The sequence below is a fragment of the Rhinoderma darwinii genome, chromosome 1, assembly GCF_050947455.1.
Source record: "Rhinoderma darwinii isolate aRhiDar2 chromosome 1, aRhiDar2.hap1, whole genome shotgun sequence".
Classification (NCBI taxonomy): Eukaryota; Metazoa; Chordata; class Amphibia; order Anura; family Rhinodermatidae; genus Rhinoderma; species Rhinoderma darwinii.
In genome coordinates this window covers 320,252,334-320,272,867 of record NC_134687.1, presented here as the reverse complement: position 1 = coordinate 320,272,867, position 20,534 = coordinate 320,252,334, and the positions used below count along the sequence as shown (strand labels likewise).

General features: G+C 41.2%; 1 protein-coding gene across 3 annotated transcripts in view; it reads left to right on the top strand.

Annotated features, from left to right (window-relative positions):
• SNX30 (sorting nexin family member 30) overlaps positions 1–20,534 on the top strand; it is a 66,851-nt gene that overhangs the window by 14,760 nt on the left and 31,557 nt on the right. For all 3 annotated transcript variants that reach the window (XM_075825577.1, XM_075825576.1, XM_075825580.1), the window contains exons 2-4: positions 9,125–9,313; positions 16,599–16,709; positions 20,219–20,377. In XM_075825577.1, the coding sequence (XP_075681692.1) occupies positions 9,125–9,313; positions 16,599–16,709; positions 20,219–20,377 (459 nt within the window). The remainder of the gene's footprint in view (positions 1–9,124; positions 9,314–16,598; positions 16,710–20,218; positions 20,378–20,534) is intronic.

Genomic DNA, 20,534 nt, shown 5'->3' with positions numbered 1-20,534 from the left:
CCGTCACGATGCAGGACCTGTGAGTGACGTCACAGGTCTGCACTGTCACAAGCTGGGCGTTCTGAAGAGAAGAGGATGTTACTTCTCTTCACAGCGCCCAGCCTAGTACAAGTATTAAAAACGCCCCGATGTACGCACATAATACACGCCCACTTGGACTTTTACTTTTAAACACACCCACTTGGACTTTTGCAAGCCTCATTTGCATAACTACAAAAATGGTCATAACTTGGCCAAAAATGCTCGTTTTTTAAAAATAAAAATGTTACTGTAATCTACATTGCAGCGCCTATCTGCTGCAATAGCAGATAGGGGTTGCAAAATCTGGTGACAGAGCCTCTTTAATTTCTTTTACAGTGCTGAAAAGGCCCTGCGCCCTTCAGTAAACTTCCTACGTGGGTCTTTAGTGGTGGAATTTCACTACTTGGAGCAGCAGCGCGAAGATACTTGGTCTTCGGGAGAAGACCTAAGAGAAGTGATCAGACTTTCTATCCCTGCTAGAACATCCTAGTTATCACGGTTTTTTTTTTTGTTTTTTTTTTTATAAATCTTAATTTGAGCTAACATATTTATAAGATTACAAGTCCTATACTTTTGTAAATTCCTATGAAGGTAAATGTGCAACAAACTAAACATTTAATAAATTAATATAATAATTATATTCAATATTTTAATTTTAATCCAGCGTTTGAGTTGGCACATTCCTACGGACTCAACTTTTTGACACCACAGCCCTGTTCATTATGGCATGGGTTAACTCCCAAGCTTTTTTTGCCGGACAGCCATAACTTTTTATTTTTCTATCGATAAAGCTGTATGTCGGCATTTTTTTAACAGAACTATTTTTGGGGAACATACGAATTATTGAGTTAACTTTTATTGTTTTTTGGGGAGTGCAAATGGGGGAAAAAAAGCAATTTTGAAATTATTTTCTCGTTGTTTACTATGCGGTTTAAACACAGTGTTAACATTTATTATACGGGTCGTTATGGTTGCGGCAGTACCGTATATTTATATTTTCATTTTTCTTAACACTTGTGGAAAATAAAAACTTTCTTTAACGCATTGCGGACTGTCCGTAGACTATAAACGTCCAGGCGGTCTGCACTTAACTCTACAAGCACGTTACAGAACGTCCTCCAGATTTAAGCTGTTTTCCGTTCCAGGGTTGCATTTAGCTCTGTGATACAGCTATGTCTGGACAGATGTATCACGGAGCTTCACACAAAAAAAAAAACAAAAAAAAAAAACTTGTGGTCTCTGGTCATGTGACTGCTGTGACAGCCTGCCACAGCGATCACAGAAAAGTTTGTTCTTGAATAACAAACTTTTGCATTGGTTGTAACTTTCCCTCTCTTCTTGGCTGCTAGAGAGGGAGAAGAATGTCATGTAAAAAACACACACACACACACACACACACACACACATACATACATTTTTTTTCAATAAATAGATGGAAAAATCTACCTTCTACATGGCGACTTTGGCCGCGACACAGGTCGTCTGGCCAAAGATCGCTATGTCCCGTATCCTACATTGTAAGTAGTGAAAGTCAATGTGGTCTTGCCGCGGCAGGACAGTTGCCAGAGATTTTAGACTGTTCTGTTAGTTACTTGCAGGTCGCAATGAGACAACATTGACTTTCATTACTTGCGGTGTAGGCTATGGGACATAGCGATCTTTGGCACTGTGTTGCGGCCAAAGTCACCATGTAGGGTCATTTTACATGTGTCGGAGTCGCTACAGAATTTACCTGCGCAAATCCACAGGTAAAGTCTGCAGCGGTTTACAGTACAAGGCAAGTAGATGAGATTTTACAAATCTCATCCACATGCGGAAGACACTTTACACTGCAGATTTTCAAATCTTTATGTAGTTAAATGAAAAGCTTGGGGGTACTAATTTCCTAAGAAGAGTCATTTTGGGGGTGTTATCGGTTTTATGACACTTACAACACGTGTAATGGACGTATGGTGTTCGCAAACCAGCTTTGGACACCATTCATTGTAAGCTCCACCTTGTGCCCAGAGTGTAAAAAATTACACTCTCTAACTTGGTATTGCTGAACTCGGCAGAAGTTGCCAACTAAGTATTCAGGAGTGGTTATCTGGTGGCATGCACTAGATTCCAAAAAACCTCTCCTAAATTCAAATATTCAAAATTTTTTTTCCATCTTTTCTTCCATATTTAAAAAAATAAATAAAAAAAAGGAAAATATATCTCACTTATTGACACAATATGAGAAAAACCAGACCAAATACATGTAGGTTGGAAGAGTAATAGAAGAAGAATTTGCTTTTAAAGAGGCTCTGTCACCACATTATAAGTGTCCTGTCTCCTACATAAGGAGATCGGTGCTATAATGTAGGTGACAGTAATGCTTTTTATTTAAAAAAACCAATCTATTTTCACCACTTTATTAGCGATTTTAGATTTATGCTAATGAGTTTCTTAATGCCCAAGTGGGCGTATTTTTACTTTAGACCAAGTGGGCGTTGTACAGGGGAGTGTATGACGCTGACCAATCAACATTATGCACTTCTCTCCATTCATTTAGTCAGCGCATAGGGATCCTTTTAGATCCTTATGTGTTGTCTTATACAAACACATTAACAATACTGAAGTGTTTAGACAGTGAATAGACATTCCACGGGATGTCTATTCACAAGCTCTGCACTTCGTTACTGTTTCTATGGTAGTTACAGCAGAGGAAGCGTGATCTCGTTGTAACCTGTCATTTCAGCGAGATCACGCTTCCTCTGCAGACACACTTGTAGCGGCGGTTCACAGTATTACAGCCTTCTACCATTCAAGTGTATAGTGTAATACTGTGAACCGCCGCTATAAGTGTTTCCGCGATTCACAGTGTGAGCTGTAAAGGAAATGGACAGTGAAGGCAGAGACTTCTCCTGGAGCGTAATCCCCGGCCCCAGCGCTGGGGGTTACGCTTCAGAAGTCCTTGACGTCAGTGTCCATATATGGACAGTGAAGTCAGGGACTTCTCCTGGAGCAGAATCCCTAATTCCCGGCCACAGTGTTGCCGATGCTGTGGCCGGGGATTGGGGATTCCGCTCCAACAGGGAGCATCAAAATACCCTCCTCCTCACATGCACTTCGCAGTGTGAGGAGGCAAGAGAGCGAGCGACGGAAGACATTTCCGTCACTCGGAACTCATTCAAATGATGGCCGTGCATTACCTGACCCCATAGACTTCTATGGGGGCCGGGAGAACGGCCCGAAAATAGGGCATGTCCCATTTTTTGACGGCCCGGTTTACCATGTGGGGTCTATTGTTCCTACTGCGGCTATGTGACGGAGGTTTTGTGAACGGCTATCACACGGCCGGGAAACCCTGTCGTGTGAATAGGGCCTTATCCTGAGGATAGGCCATCGATTTTTGTGGACTGGTAAACCCCTTTGATGCCCTAAAAATGATTATTTTATGGAAAGCAGACCCAAAGGTATTAATTTTAACAAAGATTTGAAAATCTGCCGTGTAAAATGTCTGCAGCATGCAGATGAGTTTTGTAAAATCTCATCTACTTGCCTTGTACTGTAATCCGCTGCAGACTTTGCAGGTAAAATTTGCAGTGAATCCACCACTTCTAACGTCACCCTGAGGCCCAATTCACACACAGTTTTTTGGTGCTGATTTTGACATGGAAACTGCATCGGAATCGGCACCAATATACAGTCGAAATCGTTGTTTTTTCTCGGGCGGCTGGGAGGCAGAAAAAGCGTTTTACGCCCGCGTTCCTCAATGGCCTCAGGCGAAGAACACTGCAAAAAAAGTGCAGGCAGGTCAAAATCTGCCTGCAAAGTGTGCTGTGTACAGGTTGTCCGACCAAAGATTGCTAAGTCCCATAGCCTACACCACAAGTAATGAAAGTCTGTGTGGTCTACAAGTAACTGCGACACAACCGTTTGGATTTCTTGCAACTGTCATGCCGTGGCAACTTGCGCGTTGTGACACAACCACGTTGACTTCTATTACATGAAATGTAGGCTACGGGACATAGCGATCTTTGGCTGGTCGACTTGTGTCGTGCGTGGCCAAAGTCGCCGTATAGCAGATAGACAAATTTATTTCTAGGGAGAAATGTTATTGGAAAAAAACATTTTTTTTTGTTTTTTTGCAGTCTGCCAGAGAGGGAGAAGATGCACCTGGTGATAGCTGTGACAGGCTGTCACAGCGATCACCTGACCAGAGACCACTCCGAAGCTCGGACAGCTGTATCATGGAACTCCTTACCGTCGGCATGGATGTGATCGCTGTGACAAGCTGTCACAGCGTTCACGTAGCTGAGCGCCTTACCGTCGGTGCACAAGCGCTGCTGGGAGGAGCAATGTGATCGCTGTGACATGCTGTCACAGCGATCACATGACCGGAGACCACACTGAGTGGTCTGCAGGTGAAAGCTCCGTGATATCCGCTGTCTCGACAGCTGTATCACGGAGCTCCTCACAGTCGGCACGTAAGCTCCTGTTCGGAGCAGTGTGATTGTTGTAACAGGTTGTCACAGCGATCACATGACCGGAGACCACGCTGAGTGGTCTCTGGTTAAAGTTCCATGATACAGCTGTATCACGGAGCTAAAGGCTGCCGGGGAGCGGCAAACATACTAACTCTGCATGACGTTCTGGAACGGCCCTGCGGAGTTAATTGCGGGCCGCCCGGACGTTTATAATCTATGGGTGGTCCGGAAGTGGTCAAACTTCTTATAAAACTCTAGATCTAAACTTTAGAACTGTACATCTACTAAATGTGATCTACTGATCACTTTCATAATGCTTTGGTAAACTCAAGGCATATAGCTATGGCGGTCCTCTGTTAGGCCCCTGGCTGCCATTGCAACCCTTCACACCCAGTGATCGCTTAGCGGGGTGCCGCTGTGCTGAGGGGGAAACTTCTCTGTCTAGCCAACTAGATGCGTCAGTCGTTATTGACTGAGTCATCCAGGCAGTTCTGCAGTAGGCAAGTGGTTAAGCTAGTTACTTCCTCACTGATGTCACAATTGATCTCGGCTTTTCAAAAAAGCAAGTTGACTTTATAGGCTATGTATTGGGGTGAGGGCTCTGGTCTGTCTAACACACCCCTCTTGATGAAACATTTGGTCAGTGATACCTGATTGTGTTTTACTCTACAAGCATATCTTAAAACCGTAAGATGGGCTGGTACATGACTTCTTTGACTTAGATGGGTAGATAACAGAAAAATTTGCCCCATAAGAGCTAATGACAATCCATGACCGCTGTCAGACAGCTACATCCTGTCTCACAAACTGGAGCCAGGCTCTGTCTGGAGCACAAATTGCTGATGTGTCAAGAATAAAACTGCAGGCTGTACGGAAGGATTCTTTAGCGTTGTCCAATTTAAATTTTTGGGAAAATACTGTCCATTAGGCCCCAGCCTAATGTGCATCTGCTGTGCTTAAAGGGATTTTCCCACAATTAACATTTATCTTCTATCCACAGAATAGGTGATAAATGATCGATGGGGGCCCCACCACTTGGAAACCTACCAATATCTAGAACGCAATTGAGGATTTTGAATGGAGCGACTGTTGCGCATGTGGCTTAAATTACTGTCCCTGGCTATAAACTATTAGGGTATGTTCACACGGCCTATTTACGGACGTAATTCGGGCGTTTTTGCCCCGAATTACGTCTGAAAATAGCGCCTCAATAGCGCTGGCAAACAGCTGCCCATTGAAAGCAATGGGCAGACGTTTGTCTGTTCACACGAGGCGTAATTTACGCGCCGCTGTCAAAAGACGGCGCGTAAATAGACGCCCGCGTCAAAGAAGTGACCTGTCACTTCTTTGGCCGTAATTGGAGCCGTTATTCATTGACTACAATGAATAGCAGCGCTAATTACGCCCGTAATGGACGCGGCGTTCAAGCGCCTGCACATGCCGTTACGGCTGAAATTACGGGGATGTTTTCAGGCTGAAACATCCCCGTAATTTCAGCCGTTACGGACGCCCTCGTGTGAACATACCCTTATGGTATGTGCACACGATGAGAGGCTTTTACGTCTGAAAAGACAGACTGTTTTCAGGAGAAAACAGCTGCGTCGTTTCAGACGTAAATGCTGCTCCTCGTAATATGCGAGGCGTCTTTGACGCCTGTAATCTTGAGCTGCTCTTTAATGAAGAACGGCTCAAATTACGTTGCAAAGAAGTGTCCTGCACTTCTTTGACGAGGCTGTATTTTTACGTGTCGTCGTTTGACAGCTGTCAAACGACGACGCGTAAATGACAGGTCGTCTGCACAGTACGTTGGCAAACCCATTCAAATGAATGGGCAGATGTTTGCCGACGTATTGTAGCCCTATTTTCAAACGTAAAACGAGGCATAATACGCCTCGTTTTCGTCTGAAAATAGGTCGTGTGAACCCAGCCTTAGGGTACGGTCCCGCTTAGTGGCGGCTGAAACCACACTGTGGCTGCAAAATTGTGCTGGTAATATCTGGCAAAATCATGAGGCCAATGGCCTCTGCAAGTGAGCCGGGCTTTGGCCGTGTAAGGCAGCTGCTACGTGGCACCATATCCTTATTACACTGTCCGGTACAAGCGGTTTTTCGTTTCTTTACCTTCCGACCTGCCCACAGTGACCTTTGGGGAATGGTGGAAAGTGATTGTGTTGTCTCTTAAAGGGTTTAGGTCTGAATATATGCTGGTCCTTTTTTATATTTTTAGAATAAACTTGCTTCAGACTTGACACTGAAGAGATGTGACCAATGCAGACTAATGCAGTATATGGCTAAATAAATCCAGCACTGACCGTGCAACACTTTTGTGGATCCTTTTTATTATCTGTAGGGGGTTATGATAAATCGCTGCTTTCTCGGTCGTATATTTATTACTATGCTTTTTCTCTTGTATGCAAACATAAAAGCTGCTGGGAACTAAACAATATGTCACCCACTTGAGCGCAGCACAGCTATAAATAAATGTGCCAATAAGTTCAGGAAGTCAGTGCTCTCTATTATAAGAAGCCTGATTGCCGTAGCATAGTGTGCACAGTCAAAAAAATAAGTTTTTTTTCTCCTTTGAATTTCCAAGGCGCTGCTTAACACCTTTGTGCACCACGGCGTGCATTACGTCCTGGTGCGTGGGCGATGTATGGAGCGCGCTCACGCGCTGAGCGTGTTCCGTGTGCAGCGGGTGTTTTACAGCTAACACCCAACACTAACGGCAAGGAACAGCGATCGTGCTGTTCCTGGCCGATTAACCCCTCAAATGCTGTCAATCGCAACCCCAGCATCTGAGACATTAAAAAGAGGGGGCTGCCCACCCTGACAGCTCATCAGCGCCCCCACAACGCCATCGTGGAGTGCTGATGGCTGTCATGGCAGCCCTGGGGTCTAACGAAGGCCAGCCTTCACTCTAAAGTAATGTAAAAAATAAAAAAAGTTAACAATTGGTATTGCTACATCTGTAAAAGTCTGAACTATTACAATATAGCGTTATTTAATGCGTACAGTGAACGCTGTAAAAAATTTAAACCGCCAAATCGCTGTTTTTTTGGTCAATTTAGCTGTAATAAAAAATGTACTGATCAAAAAGTTGTATGTACCAAAAAATGGTACTAAATTCAAACTACAGCTCGTCCCGCAAAAAATAAGAAAGTTGTTTTTAAGATGTAGTAAAATATAAATAAAACTATATAAATTTGGTATCCCCATAATCGTAATAAGCCACAGAATGAAGTTAAATTGTCTTTTCCGCACGGTGAAATCTGTAAAAACGAAACCCAGAAAAATGGAGGAATCGCAACAGTTTCCTATTTCAGCTTGCAAAGAATTTTATTATTAGTACGCCGATATCTTTTTGCTCTAAAGTATACATATCAATTACCACATTTATGTAGCTAGGACTGCGCCATTTGTTACACAGAAATGATGTAGCAGAGTTTTCCCATTCAAAAATATATTCCGGTCATGTTTTGTAATTGGCATACATTTTTCATGGTGAGGGTGAAATGTATGATGGGCATAAGACGCTAATTGCTACAATGTAGAAGCCGTAATGTAACCGCATACATTGAGGACTAAACCTTTATTATATATAGTTAGAGAACATATACAGGCCAACTTTTATTCTAGCCTGTAATGGTTTCCTTGTGCAGTATTTTTCATAACATTTTTTTTTCTTATCCCATGGACTGTAAAACCTTTGCCATGTTTGTTTGTTCTCTTGTGACATTTTGATTTGTTCTTAGGGAGTTATGTGCACTTTGGAAACTGTTGTTGTTATTGCTCCAATGCATCTAAAAATAAATAAAAAAATATTTGAGAAAATATTTTATTTTGTGTATACTGCTCCTATGCAGATCTTTGTGTCTGCATGGTTACAGACTAAAAACCTTTGAAGTTTAAGGCTTTGTTCACATCTGCGTCAAGGTCCCGTTCAGATGTTCCGTCGGAGCTTCCCGTCCGCACGGAAACCTACGGGAACCATAGGTTTCAGTTTGTTTCAATCAGGGTCCCGGTCAGACGGGAAGCTCCGATGGAACTTCTGAATGGGACCCTGATGCAGATGTGAACAAATCCTAAGGCTGGCCATCCACATTAGGTGGTCCTCCATCGCATGTGTATAGTGGCATCCCGATTTCCCCCCCCCCCCCTCGACAGCAAGTCCCTTTTGTTCATTAGTAGATAAGATGCTACCAGACGAGTCTGGTATCGGCCTTCTCCCCATTGAAAACACTCGACCGAGCATTCGTGGGTATGGGGGACTTGGGAGGAATATCTGTCAGCCAAATGATCATTCAGCCGACATCTAAAGTGTATGGACAGCCTGTTCACATCACGTTTTAAAGCTTCACTTCACGTCATGTTTGAGGCTTCCATCGGAGGTATACAGTGGCATATGTCACCAATAGGCTTCCATGATTAAAAAAAATAAAAACAAAACGCGATCTACCGACTTTTATAACTGCCCGGCTGCATTCTTTTGACATCCGTAGGATACGCGGGGCATATGTGCCGGGAGCTTTCAGCGTACATCTAATGTAGTTTAAAAAGCTGTGAACAGAGCCTGAGTCATGTTATTCCTATGAACCTATTTTACTGTAATTTAATGTATCCTTATTCTTCATTCTTGTATTTGTACTATAGGAACTTAGTTTGCCAAATGGTACCCCTGCAGACACCTCAAGCCCAGCCTCATCATCCTCCCTTCTTAACAGGCTGCAGCTAGATGACGACATAGATGGCGAGACAAGAGACCTGTTTGTTACAGTTGATGACCCAAAGAAACATGTGTGCACTATGGAAACCTATATAACTTACCGGGTGATGACCAAGGTAAACCAGTGAAAAAGTATATTATTATTGTGCGTCTCCATCCTGTGCCATCATTGGGAGATTTATTTACATTTTTCATAGAAACTGAAAGCTCCTCCAGCCGAGTTCTATTACTACCTCATATTGAAGGCATCCTTCGCCCTTATATAAGAGCTGGCTGCACTCCTGACTGCATTGTTCTAATCATCGGCTCCCTGACTAAACAATGGATCGGTCATATTCAAATCCATATACTTAATGGAGCCTTTAATAAGCAAAACACTAAGCATGATCTGCAGGAGGTCTAGGGCATGTTACACTGGACTTTACAATTCATCTTTAAACACGCTCATCCTCTTTCCTTCCTTTTTAATTTATGTACATCTCTTTAAACTCTGCTCTAGATAATCTATTAACAATTGGCTCCCATTTTGTTTGCCATCCAGCTGGATTGTTCTCTCTTTTTAATTTATTTTCTTCCGTAATCTCTTAACCTGCAGAAATGACGGAATGTGCATTGATACCCACTCTCTGATAGAATAAAATTTTTCACTGAAAGTCATTAAATGAATTACATCGGAAAGATGACTATCTTTTTTTCAACCGGGTTAAACTGTACCAAACACATCCATTCATCTAGTTTTGTGTCTTTATTTAGTACATAGCTAATATATTTTTCTGCCGAAACCCACAACCTTCTGATTGCCGGGCATAGCCAGAAACAATCGATCAATCCTGCATTAATCTCCCCGCGTTTTGGGCATTGTCGTGTAGAATTGGGTATATAATTTTTCATAAGGCAGGTTAAATGCATTATAAAGCCTAGCCCCTACCTTCCACTGCATCTCTTAAATTTTCAGATGATATTGCCCTCCTAACCCAGGCCCATCCTTTTACCAGACGTTCTTCTACTTCTTCCTCCGAGATATGTGTATCCAGATCTCTCTTCCAGTTTTTTTATTATATTTTTTTATACCTTTCCTATCCTTAATCGGGATTTTCTTTCTAATAAATGCAATCGATGGACTCCCCTGCATATCTCTCATTGTATCTCCAAATTCTTTTTGTTTCATACCTAGTAATCTTTTTAAATCCCCTTGTTTTTTTATTTGGTGGCATTTTTGAATGTGTTGCAAGAAAAACCCTTGCTCAAGACCAAATTGTTCTTTTATTTGGCCAAAGGTTTTAAGTTTTCCATTTTGTTCATCCATCAAATCCGAGATTCTGCATATACCTTTTTGAGCCCATCTTTTTTCCGTTCTATATTATTCTGGTAGCCTTTAGGCCTTATTTACACGAACGTGTTTCACGTCCATGATACGCACGTGAAAATCACGCGCGTCGCACGGACCTATGTAACTCAATGGGGCCGTTCAGACGGTCCGTGATTTTCACGCAGCGTGTGTCCGCTGCGTAAAACTCACGACATGTCCTATACTTGAGCGTGTTTTGCGCATCACGCGCCCATTAAGGTCAATGGGTGCATGAAAATCGTGCACCGCACACGGAAGCACTTCCGTGTGTCGCGCCTGATTCGCGCTTAAGTTAAATAAATGAAGGAAAAACAAACCACCTCCTTCATTGCAGTTTCTAAGCATTGAAACCGCGTGTCATAACAATGGCATATCCGTGAAAAACACCCAGCCACGCGCGAAACACTGATGCCACACGGAACTGCCACACGCGCAAACACAGCAAAACGCACACACGTTCGTGTGAATTTCGCCTTAGATTGTAAATATTCCCTAACGGTCAAAAACCCTGACAAGCTGTAGGATAAATCAAAGCTTTTTCTCAGCAATCTCCATACTATTTTAGAGTCTCTCAACAAAACCGAAGATCCTGTGCTCAAGGGACCCCCACCCGGTGATGGACATATGTCCGCAAGGAGTTTGATACTGTTAATTGTTTTTCGATTTTAGAATGAACTAATTTATTATCATTTATCCACTCTATAACATATCTTGCAATACAAGCAATATTATATGCCCTTATGTCCGGGAAGGATATCCCTCCTACTCTAATATCTTTTTGTAGATTCTTCATAGACATACAGGATTTTTTGTCTCCACATAAATTTCTGAAAGGCTTTTTATTGATATTATATATGTCATTATGTTTCAATAGGAGTGGAATCATTTGGAGCTTATACAATAATCTAGGGAAGATCACCATTTTTATTAAGTTCTTCCTACCATATAATGATGGCAAATCCTTCCAAAAAATGAGTTCCCTTTTGGCATCATCCAGTACCGGCACAAAATTCATCCTGTAAATATCATGTATGTCTCTCCCAATATAGATCTCCAAATATTTGATCTGGTCTTTTACAATGTTCATACCAATCTCTCCATTCCATATGTTAATCCAGCAATATAACCTCAGTTTTTGTGCAATTAATTTTATAAACCGCCAAATTTTCAAACTCGTGCAGTGTTTCTAATATTTTCCCTATCTGCTCTTTTATATTGTGTACAAATAAAATCAAATCATCCGCAAATACAGCTATTTTAACTTCCTCTTCCCCCAACACTTATACCTTCTATCTGTGGAGTCTGAGATACATATCTCGCTAGAGGTTCAATAGCTATATTGAATAATAATGGTGGTAAAGGGCATCCCTGCCTTGTGCCACGATACAATCTAATCTTTTCTGATATATCTCCTTGTGTAACTACTTGTGCATATGGGTGATGATACATAGCATTAAATGCTGCTAAAAAAGAACCCTTTATCCCTATCCTTTCTATCACTTTGTTGAGCCAGGGCCAGGCCACACTGTCAAATTCTTTCTCCGCGTCAAAATCTATTATTGCCGCATTTTTCATTGAAGATGGATTGGCCCTGGCCCGGTCAAGAACCCCAAGTACCTTTCTTATATTTCTCACCCCGTGTCTTTCTTTTATAAATCCATTTTGCGAGTCATGGATGATACTAGGAAGGACCGCTGCCAGTCTATCTGCTAATATTCTTGAATACATCTTGGCAGCCACATTAATTAGTCATATTGGCCTGTATGAGGCCGGATCTAATGAGTCACCTTTCCTTTTGGGGATCACCTTTATATAGGCTGTATTTCTGGTTTCCATTATATCTGCATCTTTAAAAAGTTTATTGTATACTTCCATCAAAATATCTCCCACCTTTACAAAGCATTAATTTTAAGAACTCTGAAGTGTACCCATCTGGTCCCGGAGCCTTTTGTTTTGGTGACTTTCTGATTCTCGTATACCTCCTTTTTTTATTGGGGCTTGTAATTTGTCAAATTGAGCTTGTTTTATTAGAGGCATCTCTATGTTCTCGAGATATTGATTTATATTATCCATGAACACCCCTTTGCCTTCATATCGTTTCTTTATAATCTGCGATGAGTTGATTTATTCCTTTCATATGTTACTTTTCTCTCCTTTTTTTCATTTTTTTTAAAATCCCTATATGACCTGTACCATCCCTTGTTTTTACCAAATTTGAAAGTATTTTCCCTGATTTATTACCCCAAAGGAAGAGCCTTTTTTCTCTTTTTGATATGTCATTTCTTTCTATCACTTCTAAATGATAGAACATGGTCTTATATTCCAACATCCTGCTCTTATTCTGTGTAGTTGGGTTTATTTTATATTCCACAATCTTTTGTTTGTATAAACTTCTCAGGTTCCTATATTTAGCTCTTTGGGCTTTTTTTTTTTTTTAGTTCTTATTGTGTATGCTATAATTTTACCTCTAAGTACTGCCTTTGCAGTTTACCATAGAAGGATTGGCTGTTCTTCATGCTCTATATTGTCCATTGAAAATTTCTCCCATTCACTGAACATTAGTTCCTGAAATGTTTTATCATGTTCTAACCCTCTTGGGTACCTCCATATACCAGATTGTGGTTGTTTACCAAAACCCTCTATGCCGATAGGTATAGGAGCATGATCTGATATAATCACCTCTAAAATCTTGCTGGGTATCATTGACACCAGGGAGGGAGATGCAAGGAGGAGGTCAATCCTAGACCAAGTATCATGTACTTTAGACAAATAAGTATAGTCTCTCTCTGCCGGATTATGTACTCTCCACATATCTATCATATTAGTTGACTCAATAAATCTCCCAGAACCCGATTTATCGAAGACCAGACTTATGACTTTGTGAAATCTCCTCATACTATTTTATATATTATCTGTATTTATCCAATCTGCCAGTTTCTGAAAAAAACTTTGATTTATACTAGGGGCATTTGGGGCATCTATATTATAAATAATCATTTCCTTATTCTGATGCCTAATTAGGGTGCGCATTGTTCTCCCCTCTTCCTTATACTCAGTTGAAATTATCTCAACATTTTAGATTTTTATTAAATAACACCACTACACCAGTTTTGCGCTGTGTTGTCCCTTTGCCCCTAACCTGTCCAACCCAAACTTTGCTTTTTTTTTAAAATCTTTCTCTGAAAGATATGTCTTCTGAAGCAATGCGATGTCTGTATTAAGCCTCTTCAGGTGTTTCACAATTTTTTCCCTTTTTATCGGGGTAACCGCTCCTCTTACGTTCCATGAGACTATATTTTGCTTAGCTACTATTTCTCCCAGAGAGAGAGATTTATCATGAAGATTCTGCATGGACCATGGATCCCCTTTACCCCCCCCCCCATTACCCCCTTTTTCCTCGCATATTGACTTCCTTTCTTCTCCGACAGCAATTACTAATATATAAGCTTTCCATACCAATTGCTCTCCGGTATACCTATAGTAGCTAGACCTTTTTTCTTGTTTATACTTTTTCCCAATAGACCCCCCCCCCCCCCACTACTATCTATTCATCCAAAGTGATTTAAAATTTGTCTCTGCGATATTTGATTGCCTGCTTTGGTTGGTCATATGATTTCACTGTATCATCTTGTGAAAATATCTTCAAGATTGCAGGGTATTGTAGACTGAATTTTTTATTTTTATTTTTTTTATACAATTCTGAACATATAGCTGAAAATCCCCTACTTTTCATTCTTGTTTCCGCGGGATAGTCTGGAAATAGCTTTTTATCTTCCCAGATAAGCTCTCTTTTGTCTCTCGCTATTGTTTTATAATCTCACATTTATCCTGAAAGTCCATGATTTTTGCACTCTCCACTCTTGATCTCTTGCCCTCCTCCTCTGGTTTTGTTGGGCCAATTCTGTGGGCTCTTTCAACTTTTTAATTTATTTATGAAGCCCTAATAACGTGGCTATCTCTTTAGAGATCATATCTCTCAAGTCTGTGTTGGAGACCCTCTCTGGGATACCAACTATCTGAATATTATTTTGTCTGGATCGATTTTCTAGGTCATTGACTTTGTCTTTAATTGTTTCGATATTTCTTTTACCACCTCTTGTTCTATTTCTTTTATATTTTGTAGGTTCTCCACCGCAGTTCCTCCCATTGATTGTCAGCCTGTAGATGTCATGTTTGTCACTCTCACCCCCCGCTTTCTCCGGTGTGCGTCTATTGGAGTTGGCTTTGTGATTCTGTACTGCCTCAAGTTTTTACTCTTAGGCATTTTAGAAGGGGAGAAGGAGGAAAAACAGCAGCAGCAATGTGCAAAAAATAAATAAAAAGGAACCCTGTAAGCATCAAGCTAATCCGACTACCACCTGGTGCAAATTAATTCCTGTTTCCCCCACCCCACTTTTTCCCATTTTTCTTTCCTTTTCATGTGTTTCTTTTTTTTTTTTTTTTTCATTTTTCTCTGCCCTCCTTCTTGGGGTTGCCCCTGACATCTCAGTCCACATATGGACACTGAAGTCTGTGTCAGAGTTCTAAAGCGGAGCCTATACTAGTGCTCTGCTCTGGGACACCGGCTCTGGGGTTGCCCCTGACATCACATTCCGGTCCAGGAGGTTCCCTTGACGTCACTGTGTATGGACAATGACTTCAGGGGCTCCTCCAGCAGAGGAATCCCCGGCCAAAGCGTCGGCAACGCTCTGGCTGGGGATTCCTCTCCTAGAGGGAGCCCCAATGGAGCGGTCTACTGGGGGGGGGGGGGCTGGCACTATTTACAAGGTGGGTGTATGGCAGCATCTGCAAGGGGTGTGTGTGTGAGGCTGCCCAATCTTGACATTCGTGTCTGTCAAACGCTGCCAACTGAGCCGCAGGACTGCATTTAGCGACTCTTAAACTGGAAATCTAGAGTGTTGAAATAAGCACGTGGAATAAACTCGCAAATTTCCGTTAAGTTTACACCTTTCGGTATTATAGTAATGTAATGTAGTAGTGTTCTAGTAATGTAGTAGTGTGGTGTTATAGTAACGCAGCAGTGTTATAGTAATGCAGCATTATTTTGGTAATGTCGTATTATAGTAACGTAGTATTGTTATAGTAGTTCAAATAACTAATTGATAAACATTAATTTTGTATTGTATCACATTTGAAAGTAATGTGGCCTGTCAACTTCACATTTTTTTTCTATATGTGGCCCACTTCCCTGGCTGAGTTTGAGACCCCTGGCCTATAGCCTCCCTCCTCGTGTCTGTCCCGGAAGAAGCTGGGAAGACAAAACCCAAACAACAAAGCTGGATTTCCTTTTTAAGTGGTTCCAGTACTCCACGATGTGCAGTCGCTTTTGCTTCTCTAGTATCCGTGAAAAGGAAGGTCCTTGGTTCTATTCTGGTACCTTCAACTTGGAGGACTAGAGAAACCAGCAGGCAGAGGAAGCGCAAGAGTGTTGTGAGAAGAAACTCTAAGTCTTACCTCATGGTGTATACAGTGGCGTCTTGATAAGAGGATACCATTTGTTTTCTAAGGACTCCCTAGTAGAAACATTGTTTGAGCGGTGAAGTGCATTTATATTACATTAAAATTTTTGTTTTTAACGGAATGACCCATGACTGAAATTCCTGTGTATACCTACTCCGAAGCTTGCAAAACTGAAGTGTGACTGTTGCTTTTAAACCCGAAGGTACTTGTTAATGGGTTCCGTCATGCGCCATTAGTTTCTAACATACTACGAATCCGGCGCTTCTGCTCTTCTTGTTCTACTCTTATGACAGAGCAAAATAACGTAAAGAAAACGCAGATGTGAATGTAGCCTAAGCTGTAAGAAATATTAGGCCTAAGTATTTTCAACCTCTGCATGTAAAATAAAATGTTTTCAAACACGGAGAACAGACCGATGCAGCAATTGGTGAGGCATTAGAACAGAGTATATCATTTTGCAGAATCTAATTGTACAAATTAGTTGTATTCACATAAAATAGGAATACTCATTTATCTGCTAATTTATTGAAACGCATGCCACTCAAAAGATTTTATAGTCCAATTCATATTTTTTTTTAACTTCTTTTTTCCAGACCACAAGATCCGAATTTGACCTCCCTGAGTATTCCATACGTCGAAGATATCAGGATTTTGATTGGTTACGGCTTAAACTAGAAGATACTCAGCCCACTCACTTCATTCCCGTAGGTAGTATTCTAATGCTATCTGGATGAGATATTTTGTCTTTTCAAGTCTTTGGCTGTGTTCACATCCGCGTTGTCGTTCCGTCGGAGCTTTCAGTCGGGGGAACCCTTCAATCGAAAGGCAAACTGAAACCTTCGCTTCCGTTTGCATCACCATTGATCTCAATGGGGGCGGAAGCTTTTCTAATGGTTTCCGTTTATCACCGTTGTGAAAGGGTTTCGTTGTTTTGACGGAATCAATAGCGAAGTCTACTGCCAAAGGTGCTTCAACTAAGTACGGAGTAAAGGGTCTGAATACTTATGTCAATGCTATATTTTCGTTTTCAATAAATTAGCAAAAATTACTAACATTCTGTTTTCACTTTGTCACTATGGAGTATTGAGTGCAGAATAATGGGGAAAAATGTGCATTTTTTTTTATTTTAGCACCAGGCCTCAACATAACAAAATGTGAAAAAATTTAGAGGGTCTGAAGACTTCACGTGCTACGGAAGATTTCCATGCAGATTTTTGTGTGCATCGTGGAAAAAAACGGCGGAAAGTTGTAGCGTGTTACTTATTTCTGTGAATTCCACCTGCTAAACCCTGGGATTAGCCCCATTAAGTGACAATGTTGCTAATCCTCTTGCAGATCTGCTGCACCACTCTGGCAGAAATCTAAGGGTCCTCTTACATGGCCCGATGTGGGCCATGTAAACTAGCGCAGATCAATGAGACAGCTCGCTAATCGGCACTTCTTTCACATGGATCTATTATTAGTAATGTATGGGGAAGAGCGCTTGCTACTACGGTCGCTCGTCCCCATACATTTGTATCATGTCGGCAGCATGTCTCCCTGTTTATGCAGGGAGATGTTCTGCCGACAACGATAATATTTTAGGCTGCATACATTTTTACAATCGGCGGATAAACGAGCGTTTGCTTATTCATCGACTTATTGTTGTCCTGTTTACACAGGGTATTGATCAGGAGCGAGTGTTCTGTGAACACCTGTGTAAAAGGGCGTTAAAGCGGCTCTGTCACCAGATTATCAAAGCCCTATCTCCTATTGCAGGTGATCGGCGCTGCAATGTAGATAACAGTAACGTTTTTTTGTTTTTTTTTAAAACTATCATTTTTGGCCAAGTTATGAGCAATTTTATATATATGCAAATGAGCCTTTCTAATGGACAACTGGGCGTGTTTTCTCTGATTTCCAACTGGGCGTGTATTGTGTTTGTAACAACTGGGCGTGTATTGTGTTTGTAACAACTGGGCGTGTATTGTGTTTGTAACAACTGGGCGTGTATTGTGTTTGTAACATCTGGGCGTGTTTACTTGTTTTACTAGCTGGGCGTTGTGAATAGAAGTGTATGATGCTGACATATGATTCTGACAAACACTTCTATTCACAACGCCCAGCCAGTAAAACAAGTAAACATGCCCAGATGTTACAAACACAATACACGCCCAGATGTTACAAACACAATACACGCCCAGTTGTCCATTAGAAAGGCTCATTTGCATAAATATAAAATAGCTCATAACTTGGTCAAAAATGATCGTTTAAAAAAAAAAAAACGTTACTGTTCTCTACATTGAAGAGCCGATCACATGCAATAGGAGATAGGGATTTGATAATCTGGTGACAGAGCCTCTTTAAAGGAAGTGTCACCACAAATTTTTTTTCCATGTCCGTTTAATGTTAGTGTTTTATTAAAAACGTTTTTATTTATTTGTGTTACTTTTTTCTATTTTTTCACTTTTTCTTCCCTATGGGGGCTGCCATTTTTTTTTCCATTTCTGTATGTGTCGATTAACGACACATACAGACATGGAATACGGCAGCCACAGTCCCATAGGGACTGCGAACGGGGCCCGTCCCATCCACTTCTGTGTACGCCGTCTGTGTGGGAACTGTGCATGCGCCGCTCCCACACAGTCCAATTTGAAATGCGCGCCGTCCGGCGCCATTTTCCTGTGGACCGGAAGTCGCGGCCGGACAGTAAGATTACTACTTCCGGTCGCGGCATCCGGACTTGTGCACTTGGACCAGCGGCAGCAGACGGAGCGGACGGGCCGGAGGGAGCCGCGGCGGCAGGAGCAGGTAAGAGATTTCTATGTATGTTCGTGTTTGTGTGTGTTTACTACTGTATGTAAACCTACTACACTGTGTTAGCTCAAAAAATGGCGACACACAGTGTAGGAGGTTTGACCGTTCAATCCCCTCGTTTATCCCGGCACTAGCCAGGATAAAGGAGGGGGGGATTCTCAGAGCTCACTAGAGCGAGTGCTTTTTTCCCAATTTTGCAGCAAAAAGCAATGTGGTTGCTTTACCACATGCAATGCTGCAATTTTGGGAATAGCTCCATCTAGTGACCAGCAATGGGAAATATTATAAATAAGAATCAAATTTATAATATATCCTGACTCGTGAAAAAAATAAAAAAAATGTGAACAATGTTTAATCACCAACACACTAAATGTTTAATTAAAAAAAAAAAAACATGTTTTGCTGGCAACACATTCCATTTAAGTGTATGCCTCTGATTTCTGCTGCAGAAATACATGTCAGATTTAATTCTGACTTGTGAACTGGGCCTAACACTTCCCCCACACCCCAGTCAAAGCTAAAGGGTTCTCAGGTCTGTGCAGAAGACTCATCCAGGCTGGTAGAAGTCTGAAGTCAGAGCGATGAAATATCCATTTAAACATGCATTTTCTTTCTTCATGGATATTTTATGCATGGAAGTTACAGATGACTATACTTTATACTATTACTATATATTTATGTTGCATTGAAATTCTCAGGTTTTTTTTTTTTTGTTTGTTTTTTTTGTACTAAGTGAATAATGCTGCTTTTCAGGCCAATTATTTAAAATTCAATATCGCTCCGAGGACATGGTGGGAGCATGAAGTATTTTAAGTCTGTAGATGACATACAGACGATAAGTAAGCACAAATTTAATTTACAGCAGGTATTCATTCAGTAGTTTAAATAAGATGGTCTTTAGGACTTGGGTGTGCCCAAACAGCAAAAGTAAATATAGCAATGGATGAAAACGGAGAATGCATGTGTAACATCACTGATAACCTATAAAGTATTTGATGTGATAGAACACCCATGGTTCTGTTCACACTTTCCGTCAGAGGAACCAATGAATGGAAATTATCGCTTCTGTTTGCATTACCAAGGATTTCAATGGTAATGCTTCTGTTTCAGTATGTTTCCGTTACGTAAAGTTAACATTTTTCACGGAAACAATAGCGCAGTCTACGGCCCTATCGTTTTTCCATGAAAAAAATGGAAACTACAGAACGGAAACATACTGAAACTGAAGCATTACCATTGAAATCAATGGTAATGCAAACCAAAGCGAAAGTTTCCGTTCGGCTTTGCGTTCATCAGTTCCTCTGATAGAAAGATTGAATGGAACCCAAACACTGATGTGAACAGGCCCTTGATTATCAACTACATGGTATATAAATCACTTTAATGTACACAAATGTGATTTGTGTTTCAATTTCAGCCTCTTCCAGAGAAATTTGTTGTCAAAGGCGTAGTAGATCGGTTTTCAGAAGAGTTTGTGGAAACCAGGAGAAGAGCTTTGGACAAGTTTCTCAAGAGGATTGCAGACCATCCAGTACTGTCCTTCAATGAACACTTCAATGTTTTTCTTACTGCTAAGGTTAGCCTTCTCAAAAGAACTATCTTATATCTAGTCTTGAAAATCCTCCAAGATTATATTCACACATTGCAGATGAATCACTGTTTTATTGCAGTTATTCTGCAAAGTTTTTGCAAAACCATGGCAATTACTCCAAATTTATAAAATGTAAGCAGGC